An 18,576-nucleotide genomic window follows, 5' to 3' on the forward strand; every position below is an offset into this window, starting at 1 on the left:
GGCTGTCAAACGATTAAATTTTTAATCGAGTTAATCACAGCTTAAAAATTAATGTATCATAATTAATCACAATTCAAACCATCTATAAAATATGCCATATTTTCTGTAAATTATTGTTGGAATGGAAAGATAAGACAAGACTGATATATACATTCAACATACTGTACATAAGTACTGTATTTGTTTATTATAACAAAGCTACAAGATGGCATTAACATTATTAACATTCTGTTAAAGCGATCCATGGATGGAAAGACTTGTAGTTCTTAAAAGATAAGTGTTAGTACAAGTTATAGAATTTTTTCTTAAAACCCCTCTTAATGTTTTCGTTTTAATAACATTTGTAAAATTTTCAAACAAAAAATAAATTAGTAGCTCGCCATTGTTGATGTCAATAATTACACAATGGTCATGGTGCTGAAACCCATAAAATTGGTCATACCCTAGCGCCAGCAGAGGGCGACAAAACACCAAAAAACAAGTAACAAATGTACATGACACTGTGCTGTCATTTTAATCTGTTTGAGTGGGGCATGTGCGTTAAATGCTTCAAATATTTTAATGTGATTAATTTTAAAAAATTTACCGCCCATTAACGCAATAATTTTGACAGCCCTAATTTAAACCTTTTGGAATTTTTCACATTTCTGCATACAATCACCATCAAATGTGATCTGCTCTTTGTCAAAATACCACAGATGAAAAAACTGTCTGCTTTAACTAAAACCACACGAACATTTATAGGTTTTCATATTTATGAGGATAGTATGCAAACAATGACAGAAGGGGGGAAAAAAAAAAATAAGTGAACCATCACATTTAATATTTTGTGCCCCCCATCTTGGCAACAATAACTTCAGCCAGATGCTTATTGTAGCTGCAGATCAGTGGCACATCGATCAGGAGTGATCTTGGCACATTCTTCTCTTCAAAACTGCTGTAGTTCTGTCTGGCATGAATTGTTGTCTTTGGGTCATGCTACAGCATCTCAATGAGGTTCAAGTCTGGACTTTGACTTGGACGATCCAGAATGTGTATTTTGTTCTTCTGCAACCATTCTGAAGTTGATTTTTTTCCTCATGATTGAATGATTGCAAGTTGTTCAGGCCCTGAGGCAGCAAAAAACAGCCCCAAATCATGATGCTCCCTCCACCATGCTTCTCAGTGGGGATGATGTGTTGATGTTGCTGAGCTGTTCCATATTTCTTCCACGCATGACGTTGTATGTTGCGCCCAAACAATTCAACTTTGCTTTCATCAGTCCACAAAATATTTTGCCAAAACCTCTGTGGAGTGTCCAAGTGCCTTTTTGCGAACATTAAACTAGCAACAATGTTTTTTTTTGTTTTTTTTTAAGACACCAGTTGCTTCCTCTGTGGAGTCCTCCCATAAGCACCATACTTGGCCATAGTTTTACATATGGTTGATGTGTGCACAGAGATATTGGAGTGTGCCAGGGATTTATGTAAATCTTTAGTTCTTTTTTTATCTATCTGAGTATTCAGCGCTGAACTCTTGGCGTCATCTTTGGTGGACGGCCACTCCTTGGGAGAGAAGCAACAGTCCCAAACTCTCTCCGTACGTATGTAGACAACTTCTCTGACTGCTGATTGTTGAACATCCAGACTTTTGGAGATGGTTTTGTATCCTTTCCCAGCTTTATACAAATCAACAATCCTTGATCACAGGTCTTCAGACAGCTCTTTCAACCAAGCCATGATGCACATCAGAGAATGCTTCTCATCAAGACAATTCTTACTAAGCCTGAACGATATATCGTTTAAACATCGCCATCGCGATGTGCACGTGCGCGATAGTCCCATCGCAAGCACGTGCGATAGTTTTTTTTTTTTTTTTTTTTTTTTAGCCATATACGCCTTGCTTTCTACTCTGTGCGCAGCCTCACACCCTCCCTCTCCCAGCCCTTTGTTCCTCTCAGTCACTGCGGCACTTCCTTATTAAAGTTAATAGATGGCTTTGATCTGGCCAAAGAAGCAGACTTCACACATCTGTCAATCATCGTTTAACCTTTTAAACAGTTTCTGCAAGGAAGCCGCGCTAGAATGAATGTGTGTGTGTGTGTGTGTGTGGAGACGTTGGAGACATAAATGCCACAAGTGATCATGAAGAGTTTGAAATTTCTACATGTCACTCCAACGGTCACAGCTAAGGAAGATAAACAGAAGCATTTAATAAAGCCAAGCATTTATCTACTACAGTACTTTATTCTTGTTCAAAAATGATTTGGTTGGACAGTTATGTTTAAAACTGATCATAATTTTGACATATAAAGTGCTTAAAAAACATTTTAAATATATTTTTAAATCACTTTGGGGGGAAAAAGTGAGAAAAAACATGTCTTATATGTATCTCTTTCCAATGCTAAATCTGAATAAATACATTGAGCAAAAAAAAAAACAAAAAAAAAATGGGGGGGATGTGCTACTTCACTTATCGCGGTGGGTTCTGGTCCCCATTAACCGCGAAAAACGAGGGATCACTGTACACTGTGGTGAGTCATCAAGTGAAAATTTCTTTTAAAAAAATATATATCAATTTTTTTTAATATCACAATATTTCGCAAACCCCCCAAAAATCGCAACAATTGTTTTTTTTCCAATATTGTTCAGGTTTAATTCTTACCAGGTGTATGTTTTATAGTGGGCAGGGCAGCTTTAAAACACTCATCAGTGATTGGGCACACACCTGACTTAAATTGTTTGGTAAAATTTGATTTCAATTGCTCTTAAAGTGTCGTTAGGCAGTTACTTATTTCTCCCTCTTCTGTCATTGTTTGCATGCTATCCTCATTAAAATATGAAAACCTCTAAATGTTTGGGTGGTTTTGGTTAAAATCACAGTTTTTACATCTGTGTGATTTTGACATTTTGACAAAGATTAGATCACATTTGATGATGATTTTATGCAGAAATGTGAGAAATTCCAAAAGGTTCGGATACTTTTTCATACTAATTTAAGGCATGATGATAAGCACACGGCAGTGTTGTGCATTCATTAATTTCTGTAATGACGAACACCCACGAGTCCCACATTGCGTTATCTATATTTAACCCTCTCTTATTCCAGCTCAGCAGCACGTCAAGATGCCTGCTGTAATCCGGACATTTTTTTTTGGTAAATCATGCAAAGACTCACATTAACTTTAAGCATTTTTGGTTTAATAAAGACCCAACTATAACGATGGTATAAATGTTAAACAAAAACACATTAGTTCAGCTATGTATTTGTAACAGGTGCAAGTTGGATCGTTGCATGCCGTGGAAACCTGTCTCTCGATACCTTCAAGAGAGCGCGTTAGCGGCAGGAGCTGCTAGCTTGGGCTTTTAGCCTAGTGGTTATCACGCCCTCCTGCTGCGCTGGCCATTCTAGAGGACCGTATTAAAGTCTTGACCTGGTAGAGTGGGACAGATTGCGGCAGAAAATGTTTCGGGAGGTGAGTGTAATGGGTGCAAGTTGGTACGCTGCACACTAAGGAAACTTCGCTCCCGATGCTATCAAGAGAGCTTTTAGCCTAGTGGTTATCGTGCCCTCCTGCCGTGTTGGCGGCATGGGTTTGAGTCCTGACCTGGAGTTAGACGGATGACGTTGTTGGCGAGGTTTAGACTGGTTACATAATAAAAATAGTGACAAAACAAAAGTGGGGAGACAACTCACACTGCACGTTGAGCTGGATGGACGAGTTGGTCATGCCCACTACGTTCTCGGCGATGCACGTCAGCTGGAAATTGTTGTCATCGCGGCTGATGTTGAACAGTGTCAGGTTGAGAGAGTGGATGTCTGGCCAGTACAGATTGGACTGAAAACACACACAAAACATTGATATTTAAGAAACCATTTATCAATGTTACAAGTATAGATTTTGGGCATTTTCTCTTAAGAATTGTATTGCATTAATTGCTGGATTCTTCTTCTTTGCAAAAATGCTTCTGGTTATTGTTTATCCGTACTCTAAAGGTGCCATCAGATGAATTTTAAAGCATTTGGTTGAATAGGAGCAGATAATGCTGAAAAAGTACTTTGAAAATTGTCTGCAGTCATAACTTTAATAAATACAAGGCAACCAGTTCGATTGGTCGCTATGCATAACCACAAGCTGATCATGGAACAGCTAATCTGCCAATTGTCACAAAATTTTGGGCTTTTTCAAATTAATTTTGAAAGTATTTAAAGTTATTACTAATAAATTTTTAATCATTAATTAATCGATAAACTCCTAATTCGTTTAGAAAAAAACCGAATCAAATTTTGCGGCTTCGAGTATTCGTTTAATTAGAGTGGCGTATTCACGGTTTGTTTTGAAAGTGTTTGCATTTAGTTTTATTGATTTGGGTGGATACACTGCCCTTTAGTGGCAGCAGTGAATATGACATAACTCACTTAACATGGTTGAATCCATTTGCTCCCTTTTAAAACCAACATAATGTAAGTTATTGTTTATTTAGCTGTTTTTTGTGAGAATATGTGTTTTAACGATTTGTTAAGAGCATTGTTAAAAAAATAAATAAATTAAAAAAATAAAAAACATTTTATAGCAATTAAGATAACAGCTAAGGTCAGGTATTCTATTTTTAGATGGAAGTGCAATTCTGCATAGTTTGAAGAAACACTCAGGAATTTTATTTTGTATTTACATTTAATTCTTTTTTGAAAGTGCAATCCTAGCAAGCCTTTGTTTTACAGCTCCTAAAATGTATTCTGCAACACATTAAATGCTCCTAATCCGTTGACTTGATTATTTGAATTAACAAATTGATAGATTAAATTACAACTAAAAACAATCGATTACCTCTAGTACTCGATTAAAAAAAAAAAAAAAAAAAAAAGATTCAAATTAAATTTTGCTGCTTCGAGTATTCATTTAAATAAAGTGGTGTTGTAATGGTTTGTTTTGAAAGTGTTTGTATTTAGTTGTATTGATTTGGGTGTGTACACTGCCCTCTAGTCTGCCTCATTTCACATGGCTGAATTCAGCTGCTTTTCAGTTTTTTGTTTGAGCTAATGTTTTTTTTGTTTTTTAAAGGCATTTGTAATTTATAGGTATATTTAGCCAGTTTTTGTGGGCATATGTGTTTGAACCATTTGTTAAGAGCATGGTTAAAAAAAAAAAAAAAAAAAAAAAAAAAAAAAGCATTTTTATAGCATTTAAGCTAGCGGACTTTTGCTGTGTAAGTTAGCCAATTGCTCTTTTGTTGTACATAGATCCTCATTTATTATTTTTTTTAATACCGTTTGAGGCTCAGCTCAGGTATTTCAATATTTTATGTTCCTTATACGATTATTCGAACTAAGGATTTCATTGATTAATCGGCTACTGAAATAATTTTTAAAAAAAACTAAAAAAATAAATCGATAGCAGCCCTAATTTAAAGCACATGTTGATAATTTCACTTCAAGTCCATGTTGGCAGTCTTTAGAGCCAAAAAGATGAGAAATGTGTCAATATCCAAATATTCATGGACGTGGATGTAAGTAGACGTAAGACCAAGTTTATGGATGGCTCTACCCAATCTACATATGGCATATTTATCGATCAACCATAATCTAAAGTAGTCTTTAATCTACCCATCTTTCATACATTGCCAATGAACCATTTGTCAGTTAGTCCATACACATAGTTCCAGTGGTACCTCAAAATCCAAACGCTTCAGTCCACGAAAAACTCATTCATATTTCATTTATTTTAAGTTTTTCGAAGCTTTTTTCTCTCCATAGTACGAAAAAATTCATCATATAAAAGATATGTACTATCATAGATAATTCCCGCTCTCGGCACTGCATAAATGTCACTACGGTTGACTATAAATGTAAACAATCTAAATACACACACGACAATGTGCTACACAATGCTTGTGCAAATGAATCAAAAGAATAATAACTCACTTGCTTTTTCAAGACACAAACAGCGAGATGAAGTAGCAAGCAATAGCTGCCGAAGTTAGTTCATCTTTTAGCACTCCGTGTTTGCTCTGACCTCAAGTAGTCATGTGATAACATCTGTAGAATGTGCTGGAACATTTATTAGTTACACTAAAGCTACCTAAACTAGGGGACTACAAAGCATTACGGATAAATCAGAGGTCATGAAAGTGCTATTAGATCCTGCTGCCCTAGTGGTTAAAATAAGAGGTGGGTAGTAACGCGTTACATGTACTCCATTACATTTAATTAACTTTTTGAGAAAAATGTATTTCTCAGAGTAGTTTTACTAAGATATACTTTTTACTTTTACTTGAGTAGCTTTGTGAAGAAAAAACACTACTCTTACTCTGCTAGTTTGGGCTACACAAGAGTCGTTACATTTGTCTCTTTATTCTACAAATTAGATTTATTTTTTTTGCCAGCGATGCCAATAGTAGAGACGTGCCTGGTGTATTACCAGGGTAGCTCTACCAATTTCACCAAGGAGACGTCGGATTAATAATCACATGACTCCATTATACCAATCAGATGCAAGCTTGCTGTTCTATCTTCACGCCGGCCTGTTCAATCATTTGGTGTCTTTAAAGCACTGTAAAATAATGAAGTATTTGATATAGAGCGCTGCCCTCAACATGACTCAAAAGCGTGGATTTTAGCCTCTCCCAGTTTTTATTTGGCACCGATTGACCACGGAAAACCGGAGCTATGAGCCTCCTGATTTAAAAATAGTAATTATGAAGGAACTCTTCACTATTCAAACTTGGAACTATTTTCTCCACCAGAGAGCAGTCATTTGCTCTTTGAATGAATAATGCTTCATTTATGTTATTTTTTTTCTAGTCGGAATTCAATGATTTTTTTTTTTTTTTTTTCATTTGGCTTAATCTGGTTATGTAATTGTTTTATTGTACAGTATCATTATAACAATACTCCATATAGATAACCTTGTGCTCAGACAAAAAATTTCATTGTTTGAAAAAAATAAAATAAAATAAAATCTATATATTTTTTAAATCCAATAAAAATATAAGCAGTTACTCATAATGTTACTCATTACTTGGGTATTCTTTCCACCAAATACTTTTTTACTTGTTCTTGAGTACATATTTTGGATGACTACTTTTACTTTCACTTGAGTAATATTATTTTGAATTAATTCTACACTTACTTGAGTAAAATTTTTGGCTACTCTATCCACCTCTGGTAAAAATCTTTCCCATAATGCTCAGCAGCAATAACCTGCTCTCCCATTACCCTATTGTTGGTATCACTTTCGAACATTGCTTCACTGATAAGGTTCCACATTTTCATATTTTTTTCTTAAATTAAGCAATTTATATGTAAAATGCAATTCATTATACAAAACAAAACAAAAAAATCATAATACGAAAGCCTTCTCGGAAATGAATATAATTTCATATCCTGAGGTACCATTGTATACCAGATCTAGATCTAGATCGATCAATATCTAGATCTACCTACCCATTCATCCACTCCAACTGTTACACTACAGTTTTTCACCCAGAGTAATAAACCTGCTGTTTAGGGTGGGTGTAACCAAATAATTGTGGTCAGGGGCCTCATGGGTTACAGCCTGTTTGAGACAGGGGTCCCTCAGGCTTTTGCTAACCTCATGCTAATTAACTGGAGAGCGCTAATTAATGACCATGAGACTCTACTCACTTAGCCTATACACTGTGGGTGTGCAGTAACACAGGGTGTTTTAAAAGGTGTTAGTCAAGGGGTGGAGAACCATTTTTCCTAGAATGCCTGTCCTTGAACTCCTCCGATGAAATAAATACTAGATAGCGTAGACCCTTATAGAGATGGGTGTGTTCGTGTATACCAGGTGTGTGTTGATGGAGTGAAGGCCGTTGACAGTCCAGTCCACTTCAGGCACGGGTGTTCCGGATCCATTACAGCTCACTGTCACATTGTCGCCTTCCATCACTAACACGCTGCTGTGGCTCACGCTGATCTCTGGCAAGTCTACACAAACAAACACAAACGCACACACACACGGCGTGTTCCTATTAATACGCACCCGTTGCCGCCTCTGTTGACACATTTTCACACCGAATCAATTATTCGCTTCTCGTTAATGAAATAAAATTAGCACTATGGCAGCCAGCCCATACTTGGCTATGAGTCACCGTGACGCCATGCCGCCTTTAGCTCATCAACCCTTCGCCTTCTGTCCCTCAAGCGCCGACTTGTCTTCATCCTCGTTCACTTATGTCCTTTTCCATGATCGCTCATTGGTCAGGTTTTCACATGTTAGATTTATCATGCACTGTTGATATATTAAAGTTACCTCAAGCCATATTATTTAGCCTTCATGGCCACCGTCCATCAAACAAGACAGCCAGATTTATTGCGTCACACGAGAGTCTAAAAAGATCTGACTACGTTTCTGTCTGTCAACTCACTGGCTGCCATTGACGGTTTTAGACCTCCAATCATCTGTCCGTCATCTGGGTGACTCTGTGTCCACAGTGAAAGTAGCTAGGAGCCCCCAAAATGACATTATATTTTATCTAAACAATGTATATTTTCTAAATATTCCATGTTCACAACTTAAAGGGTGTACGTCCGCCAATGTTAATTGTTCAAATTAAATGAGGGATTAAAGGATGTTCAAGTTTTTAAGTGCACTTTCCCTGATATTCACATCGTATGGTATTTATTTTTAATCATTGTCGGAGCCGGTTAGGAAAACAGACACTCACACAAGCACTGTGCTTTATAAAGTACATAGAAAACATTCGGGAAGCCTATAATGAGTATCCCCCCCACCCCCCTCGAGAACTTTATTAAAAAAAAATAATAATAATGGTGCCCCCTCCACTAGGCAACCGCCTAGCCTGCCTATGCTGAGGGCCAGCACTGCCTACTGGTTATAAACTCATTGAAATTCACAGCAGTAGGATGTAAAAAGTCACATGATTGGGCATTTGTCATTGTCAATGCATAGACTTCACTATCAGTTGATAGTTGAGAACAGAGCCGATCCGTAGGGGGCATATTTTAAAAAACTTAAAATTCAAATATTTTGAAAACCAAAGCCACTAGAGACCTAAAACCAAAACAGACAGGTCCCTTAGGCATATATGAGTCTCCATGAGCAGCGGCATCAAATAATTTGTTCCAAAAGTTGTTCCATAATAAAATCTTGATTATTTTTTACCCAAGTATAACAAAACTTATATAGCCAACTTATGATGCTGATGCTTAAATCATGCAATTTCTATAGATATGAATGTAACACAGTCTAGATTCTTGGTTAAAAGCAAAAAACGAGCAGTTATCGCTCATTTTACGTAAATATTTCAAGCCAAAGTTACAGTATTGAGTAATCCAACATGGCGGCCGTCATGAAAAAAAGAGCTTTTTAAGTTGAAAAGTCTTAAATAAATGCTTAAACCGCGCAATTCCCATAGATATGAACGTAAAACAGCCTAGATTCTTGGTTAAAAGCAAAAAACGAGCAGTTATCGTTCATTTTACATAAATATTTCAAGCCAAAGTTGCACAAATTTTATCCATTGAGTGTTTTCACAACGTTTCAAAGTGCATGCATGTTGCCATTTAATATAATAATTACTTCGAATCTTCGACCAAATCACTCGAGACACTCCTGCCTGCTTGGATGCAGTAAAATAAAAAAAATTGTTTCCGAGTAAAATCCCGATTATTTTTTATAATAGTATAGCAAAACTTAAAATGGCTATAAAATTCTCAAATTTAACGCTAGATGCACAAAAATCACCAATGCAGAGATAATCACCTATATTTTCAGGATCAATAACAATATTTAACATAAACAAGTGTTTGCCCAAAATAGCAACTTAATTTTTTTTTTTTACAAAATCCAACATGGCGGCCGTCACAAAACAAAGTGGTTTTTAGGTTGAAAATTCTTGTAAATAAATGCTTAAATCGTGCAATTTCTATAGATATGAAAGTAACACAGTCTAGATTCTTGGTTAAAAGCAGAGAAACAGGCAGTTATTCATTTTACGCAAATAATTCCAGCAAAAATTACGCCATTGTATAATCCAATGTGGTGGCCGTCACAAAACAATGATGTTTTTATGTTGAAAGTGCATTTTTTTAATGCTTTAGTGCTTTTTTTAATATAATAATTACCTTGAATCGTCGACCAAACCACTCTTAAGATGGTAAAGGGTAAATGGTGTTATACTTATATCAATTTTTCCTGCTTGCATGCGGTAAAAAATTAGTCCTGTTTCCACCTAAATCTGGCATTAGAACGCAGTGTGTGTTTGAGTTTATCACAGTGAAAGCCAACTCAATGTTCTGCCTGGGTTGGCCCCCTATGGGAAGGTGTGGCACAATGTCTGTGGGACCTGTCTTGTCAACTTATGGCGGAGTCTATGGTCAATGGCAGTGTAAGTGTTGATATTAACAAATCATTTCAAACTGAAGACAGCTATTCACGCTAAACAGCCCAGAAATGCTCCCGAAGTACAAAAGTAAACAGAATTGACCGATCATGACTTTTTAACAGATAACAGAAATCCTGATGCTGTCTAACTCCAAAAATCTGATGCCGATGTCAAATCGATACCAAAATAAGCGGTCATTGATTTAACATATTATGGTCAATTGTATTATGATGCCCCATTGGATGCTTTTCCTCCTTGTCCTGTTGATTTTATTTGAAATAAAAAAACATTGTTCTGCAATCAATTTGGGTAGCAACAAATTACAAAGCGCTCAAAAACATTTTTCTCCCACAATAAGTCATGTCTTCCTGTGAATATATCACCATTGTGTTCAATTATACAGGACCTGATTTGACACCGAGTAACTGAACCTGTGAATAAATTGAGACAAAATTGTCCTCATATCACCAATCAGACAATAAGGGACATTTTTATTGGTGTTGGGCTATGATGCAAATGCAAAATAGGTGTCTAGACTCAAGAATAGAAAACATTTTAATGTGTCTGACTTTATATATTCATACACCTCATAGACAATGCACTACGGTCCCTGACGGAAGTCTCGTTCGTTTTTCCATTTTGTAAAAACAATTGCTAATAACCTGACTTTTAATTAGGGTTGTTCCGATCATGTTTTTTTTGCTCCCGATCCAATCCCGATCGTTTTAGTTTGAGTATCTGCCGATCCCGATATTTCCCGATCCGATTGCTTTTTTTGCTCCTGATTCAATTCCAATCATTCCCAATAATTTTTCACGATCATATACATTTTGGCAATGCGTTAAGAAAAAAATGAATAAAACTCGGACGAATATATACATTCAACATACACACACATAAGTACGGTACTTGTTTATTATAACAAATCCTCAAGATGGCATTTACATTATTAACATTATTTCTATGAGAGGGATCCACAGATAGAAAGACTTGTAATTCTTAAAGGATAAATGTGACTTTGTATATTGTGACTAAATATCGCCATCTAGTGTATTTGTTGAGCTTTCAGTAAATGATACTGTAGCCATTTAACTGTTCTGCCCAAATGCATGATGGGAAGTGCAACCATGACTGTGCGTAGTGGCACCAATTGATATATCTTTTCTGCGTAGGGAAATGATCAACTATTACCTTGCTTCCCCACATTGCTACCCAAGATATTTCTAATTGTTGAGAGAGGGATTGTAAGGCTTTAGCCAATTAAAAAAAGGCTTCAAAGACTGCCAAAATTAACTATTCATTTTACGCTGCCTTTTAGCTCTATAAATAGGTAAAACGGCGCCAACGTGCTTCAATTGCGTTAAATATTTTAATGTGATTAATTTAAAAAAAATTACCGCCGCCAACGCGAGAAATTTGATAGCCCTACTTTAAGCAAAAACTAAAGACTCTGGATGAGTGTAAGACATTTTGTCTGTAACGTTGAATACAAATAGAAAACAATTTAATTAAAAAATATACTGTATACGATAGGCCTGAACGATTTTGGAAAAAAACTATTGCGATTTTTTTTGGGTTTGCGATATATTGCGATATTATATTGCGATATTAAAAAAAAGTATATATTTTTTTTTCCAAGAAATTTTCACAAGATGACTTAAATAGCTGTTTGGAAAGACTTTAGATGACTCACCATCACCACAGTGTACAGTCATCCCTTGTTTTTCGCGGTTAATGGGGACCAGAACCCGCCGCGATAAGTGAAAAACCGCGAAGTAGCGCACCTCCCCCATTTTTTTTTTTGACTGTGTTTTTTGTGCCCAATGTATTTATTCAGATTTAGCATTGGAAAGAGATACATACAGTGCCTTGCAAAAGTATTCGGCCCCCTTGAACCTTGCAACCTTTCGCCACATTTCAGGCTTCAAACATAAAGATATAACATTTTAATTTTTTGTCAAGAATCAACAACAAGTGGGACACAATCGTGAAGTGGAACAAAATTTGTTGGATAATTTAAACTTTTAACAAAAGAAAACTGAAAAGTGGGGCGTGCATTATTATTCGGCCCCCTTGCGTTAATACTTTGTAGCGCCACCTTTTGCTCCAATTACAGCTGCAAGTCGCTTAGGGTATGTTTCTATCAGTTTTGCACATCGAGAGACTGACATTCTTGCCCATTCTTCCTTGCAAAACAGCTCGAGCTCAGTGAGGTTGGATGGAGAGTGTTTGTGAACAGCAGTCTTCAGCTCTTTCCACAGATTCTCGATTGGATTCAGGTCTGGACTTTGACTTGGCCATTCTAACACCTGGATAAGTTTATTTTTTAACCATTCCATTGTAGATTTGGCTTTGTTTTGGATCATTGTCCTGTTGGAAGATAAATCTCTGTCCCAGTCTCAGGTCTTGTGCAGATACCAACAGGTTTTCTTCCAGAATGTTCCTGTATTTGGCTGCATCCATCCTCCCGTCAATTTTAACCATCTTCCCTGTCCCTGCTGAAGAAAAGCAGGCCCAAACCATGATGCTGCCACCACCATGTTTGACAGTGGGGATGGTGTGTTCAGGGTGATGAGCTGTGTTGCTTTTACGCCAAACATATCGTTTTGCATTGTGGCCAAAAAGTTCAATTTTGGTTTCATCCGACCAGAGCACCTTCTTCCACATATTTGGTGTGTCTCCCAGGTGGCTTGTGGCAAACTTTAAACGAGACTTTTTCTGGATATCTTTGAGAAATGGCTTTCTTCTTGCCACTCTTCCATAAAGGCCAGATTTGTGCAGTGTACGACTGATTGTTGTCCTATGAACAGACTCTCCCACCTCAGCTGCAGTTCATCCAGAGTGATCATGGGCCTCTTGGCTGCATCTCTGATCAGTTTTCTCCTTGTCTGAGAAGAAAGTTTGGAAGGACGGCCGGGTCTTGGTAGATTTGCAGTGGTCTGATGCTCTTTCCATTTCAATATGATGGCTTGCACAGTGCTCCTTGAGATGTTTAAAGCTTGGGAAATCTTTTTCTATCAAAATCCGGCTTTAAACTTCTCCACAACAGTATCTCGGACCTGCCTGGTGTGTTCCTTGGTTTTCATAATGCTCTCTGCACTTTAAACAGAACCCTGAGACTATCACAGAGCAGGTGCATTTATACGGAGACTTGATTACACACAGGTGGATTCTATTTATCATCATCGGTCATTTAGGACAACATTGGATCATTCAGAGATCCTCACTGAACTTCTGGAGTGAGTTTGCTGCACTGAAAGTAAAGGGGCCGGATAATATTGCACGCCCCACTTTTCAGTTTTTTATTTGTTAAAAAAGTTTAAATTATCCAATAAATGTTGTTCCACTTCACGATTGTGTCCCAATTGTTGTTGATTCTTGACAAAAAAATTATATTTCATATCTTTATGTTTGAAGCCTGAAATGTGGCGAAAGGTTGCAAGATTCAAGGGGGCCGAATACTTTTGCAAGGCACTGTATAAGACATGTTTTTTTCTCACTTTTCCCCCCAAAGTGATTTAAAAAATGTATATAAATAAATGGTTTTTAAGCACTTCAAATGTCATAATTATGATAAGTTTTAAACATAACTGCCCAACCAAATCATTTTTGAACAAGAATAAAGTACTGTAGCAGATAAACGCTTGGCTTTATTAAATGCTTCTGTTTATCTACTTTAGCTGTGACCGTTGAAGTGACATGTAGAAATTTCAAACTCCTCATGATCACTTCTGGCATTTAAATGTCTCCAACGTCCCCAAATTACACACATTCATTCCAGCGCGGCTTCCTTGCAACTGTTTAACAAGTTAAACGATGATTGACAGATGCCCGTGTGAAGTCTGCTTCTTTGGCCAGATCAAAGCCATCGTTGTGCCTCAGTGACTGAGAGGATCAAAAGGCTGTGAGAGGGAGGGTAGGAGGCTGTGCGCAGACCAGAAAGTGAGGCGTATGTGGATAAAAAAAATAAAAACTATCGCACGTGCTTGCGATGGGACTATTGCGCACACGCACATCGCGATGGCGATGTTTAAACGATATATCATTCAGGCTTAGTATACGATTCCGATGCTTTGAAAATGACGTGATCGGACCCGATCGATGCTGATCGATCGGGACATCTTTACTTTTAATTATTTAATTGGTTTCAGAAATGTCTCATATGAAAGCTAAGACCCTCCCAAATGATGTTGAATGTACAAAAATATATTTGTTTCGCTGAAAAAAGATGCATCATTTAATGAAAACACAAAGTTTTGTCCCCTACAGAAAGTAGTTTGAAAATTGAACAAAAAATGTACTTCAAGATTCATCTAAAAAATCCACCTTTTGCCACAAAACAGTGAAGTTTGGTGGTGGCAAAATCATGGTCTGGGGTTACATCCAGTATGGGGGTGTGCAAGAGATCTGCAGGGTGGAAGGCAACATAAATAGTCTGAAATATCAACAAATCTTAACTGCCTCTTACGTTCCTAACCATAAAAAGGGACAAAATCTGCAGCAGGACGGTGCTCCATCGCATACTTCAATCTCTACCTCAAAGTTCCAGAAGGTAAAGAAGATCAAGATCCTCCAGGACTGGCCAGCCTAGTCACCAGACATGAACAGGATGAAAGAGGAAGCATGGAAGACGAAACCCAAGAATGTTGATGAACTCTGGGAGGCATGCAAGACTGCTTTCTTTGATGTTCCTGATGACTTCATCAATAAATTTTATGAATCCTTGCCGAACCGCATGGATGCAGTCCTTCAAGCCCATGGAAGTCATAAAAGATATTAAATTTGGGTCTCACAGCACAACTACTTAATTTGTTTATGTTATGTAACATATTTTAATATTTGAAGTACATTTTTTGTTCAATTTTTACACTACTTTCTGCAGGCGACAAAACTTCTGTCAAAATTTGACCTTTATGTTTTCATTAAGCGCTAAATCTTTTTTCAGTGAAACAAATATATTTTTGTACATTCAACATCATTTGGGAGGGTCTTAGCTTTCATGTGAGCCATTTCTGAAACCAACTGAATAATTAAAAGTCAGGTTATTAGCAATTGTTTCTACAAAATGGATAAATAACAAGACTTTTGTCAGGGACTGTATCCTTCCAATCACATAGCGTAAACACAAGGCAATTCTTCATGTGTACTCACCACAATTCTCTATGTACATGTGTTGCAGTGTCATCTGGGAGGCTCCGATCCTGCAGTATAGCTGTTGCGTGTGAAGGTTGGCCTCGCCTCGCTCCTGCCACAGCTGGATCCAACGAATTTTGCAGCTACACTCGAACATCACGTCGTCCAGTCGCCTGTGACCGGGACACACGGACTATTTTTAAAGGGAACAAAACAATTAAACGCAAATACATTTGTTCTGGTTGTTCTGGCAAGGGTTAGCACAGCCGACTCTGCTGTTTCCATTCTACTACTTTAACCTTTAAATGTAATAACTTGTGGAGTACATTAGGAACTATATGCACCACTCACATTTAAGAGTTTGCATCAGCAAGTTTCTTTACAACTCTATCGTTCTCTTAAAATGCTCCTTAAAACCGATGCAGTTGTAGTGCATGACTGAGAAATATGTAATTATGTCTGTAACTGAATTAGACTACCCTCTCATCTTCTATAATGAATTGCATAGTTATCTTGCCTTTCTTTATATTATTAAATATATTACCTAGTGGTTTCCATTGACGGCACTAGACGTTCAATTCATTCTAACTTGAAGGGTTGACAATGATCATTTGAGCCATTTAAGTTAAGGCGATTAGAAAATTAATATATTATTTGGTGTTTTAGTTTTGTTTGTTTGGCTAATTACATTCAAGTTGTTCATTGACACACGGGTGAAAGTTAGAACTTCATGCCTGAACTCCCTGTCAAAAAGGTTGACATGGAGCCATTTTTTTTGGGGGGGGGGGGGGGGGTTGGCGGTCAAACCTTGGAAAACCACAGAAATGACCCCCCCCCCCCAAAAAAAAAAAAACGAGAAAAAAAAATTGTGCAGGTTTTGCACATGCATTAGGCTATTGCATTACACTTACTGTAACAATACATACAGGAAAAAACTGACAAGGTGACACAAATAGATTTTTTTTTATTATTATAAAGAAATAAGTAACCTGACATAGGTAAATGAACAAAAGTCCAAGGTGCACATCAACTATACTGCCAAATGTAACACATTTGAGACAAGCATTTCTGGACCTCATTGCAGTAAAAAAAAATGTTTAAAATCTTATTGTGTTCATTCTCACTTTAGTTATATTTGTTTTACCACAAGAACTGCACGTAATACTTAATGTATCATTCATGATACAAATTAGAGAACATATACATACAAATTCATTAAAAAACAATGTTTAAATTCTTTTGATTACATTTAACGACCACAGAAAGCTTTCAAATTGAAAAATCAAAATTTTCTGTTCATTATTTCTGGGGTCAAACATTACAGGGTGAAATTAACATGATGTTCTACAGCTCCCCATCAGAGAAAATAAAATAAGTCAATTCAACTCTTTCTTTTCCTTAATGATCTGATCATTTTTTTGTGTCATTGCCCTTTTTTATCGCATTAATTTAACAAGCTTTTTTGTCCCAGAAAACATGTGCATTTGAACCAATCAGAGCTAACTATTCATGCTGAATATCCTGATAGCCAGCCTTCCTTTTTCCTTCTCAGACAAAACTTTTTGTGTCTTTTGCTCTGCCATATTTGCAGAACTCACATGACAGCGTTTGCATCGACTTCCGTCTTTTTAATGAATGGGGAAAGGGGGGAGTAACTTATGCTGAAAAGGAGTCAACACATTTGTAGTTTTCTTTGTGTGTGGCAGAGTTCCTGCCACCCTCCTCAAAGATAATTAGTGCCGGTGAAAGTGATACAGACCCGCTCAAGATATAAAAGAGGTGTCTTTCAACTAGTTGGCAGTCGGCATATCACAGATGTTACCAAACTAGGTAACACTTTACAATAAGGGTCCCTTAATTAACATTAGTTAATGCATTTTTAGACAATCACTCATGTTTGAGTAACATGACAACAATTCATTTAATCCCTTATCTAACATTTATTAATATATTAATTAACATGAGTTAATGCATTAAGTTAATGCATTTTAAGAAAATACTGTTTAAATAACATTACAATAATTCATATAATCCCTTATTCAACATTTAGTAATATATTAATTAACATTTGTTAATGCATTAGTTAATGCATAACCAGACAGTAACTAATAGTTTGGTAAAATATAAAAAAAAATATATAGGCCTATATAGGGTTAGGGTTTAGGGTTTGTTAACTTAAGCATTTATAATTTCTTAGTTAAGGGACACATGCGCTACCCTTTACAATAAGGGTCCAGAAAGCATTCAGTAGTTGCTAATAAAGATTAGGGGGGGGGGCACTTAAGCATTTATAATTTCTTAGTTAAGGGACACATGTGCTACACTTTACAATAAGGGTCAAAAAACATTCAGTAATGGTTAACACTAGAAGTCCCGGAGAATTCTGCTACTCCTAACGGTCCCAAGCAATGGCCAATTTGGCCTCTCCTCCGAAAAAACCCAGAGGTGGCCTAAATGACCCAAGTGCTTTTGAATTAGCAAGTCGTTGTCCGACAGACAACAGCCGTTCATATGGAAATGCAACCACTAGACATACATTGTGTTGGTATGCGGCCCAAATGGAGGGGAACACACAACAGTAGTACTATTCATGTCATATTATGTGTCAGTTCAAGTCAAGCTACATTTATGGGGTTTTGCACATTTTAATAATGTGTATTGTTTTACGATTTTACTGTCAGGAAAAAAATATCCCTGACAGTGTATTTGTGGGGCCTTTATATGCTAGCAATATTTGTTATAACAGTATATTTGTGATGCCTGCAGAAAATAGAACATTGAATCAGTATCAAATGTAAAACTGAAATAAGAGTCTGACGAAGTTAATTTTTGTCTTTTCTTCCTGGTATTTATTGATGCACAGGATTCAAACAAGAGTAATCACAGCAAATCAAAACTATCAAGTCAAAACGATGAAATACTATAGAAAACACACATAAATGTACCTCTAATACTCTCTATCCTCGATACTGGACTTGTTGAAAGGTTATCAAGAATTTTTTGTTTTCCTGGGACTACTTGGTATACTATGAGGAGCAATTATTTGCACTCCTTGTGATTTTGCAAGTCCACCCACTTTGAAAAGAGGTGGAGG

General features: G+C 36.8%; 1 protein-coding gene across 5 annotated transcripts in view; it reads right to left on the reverse strand.

The window, feature by feature from the left end:
• Nucleotides 1–18,576, reverse strand: part of ntrk3b (neurotrophic tyrosine kinase, receptor, type 3b) — a 663,222-nt gene that overhangs the window by 299,491 nt on the left and 345,155 nt on the right. For all 5 annotated transcript variants that reach the window (XM_057850063.1, XM_057850090.1, XM_057850072.1 and 2 more), the window contains 3 exons: nt 15,501–15,655; nt 7,787–7,929; nt 3,676–3,817 (listed from right to left, as the gene is read on the reverse strand). In XM_057850063.1, the coding sequence (XP_057706046.1) occupies nt 3,676–3,817; nt 7,787–7,929; nt 15,501–15,655 (440 nt within the window). The remainder of the gene's footprint in view (nt 1–3,675; nt 3,818–7,786; nt 7,930–15,500; nt 15,656–18,576) is intronic.

This window comes from Corythoichthys intestinalis, chromosome 1 (genome assembly GCF_030265065.1).
Source record: "Corythoichthys intestinalis isolate RoL2023-P3 chromosome 1, ASM3026506v1, whole genome shotgun sequence".
In the NCBI taxonomy this organism is placed as follows: domain Eukaryota; kingdom Metazoa; phylum Chordata; class Actinopteri; order Syngnathiformes; family Syngnathidae; genus Corythoichthys; species Corythoichthys intestinalis.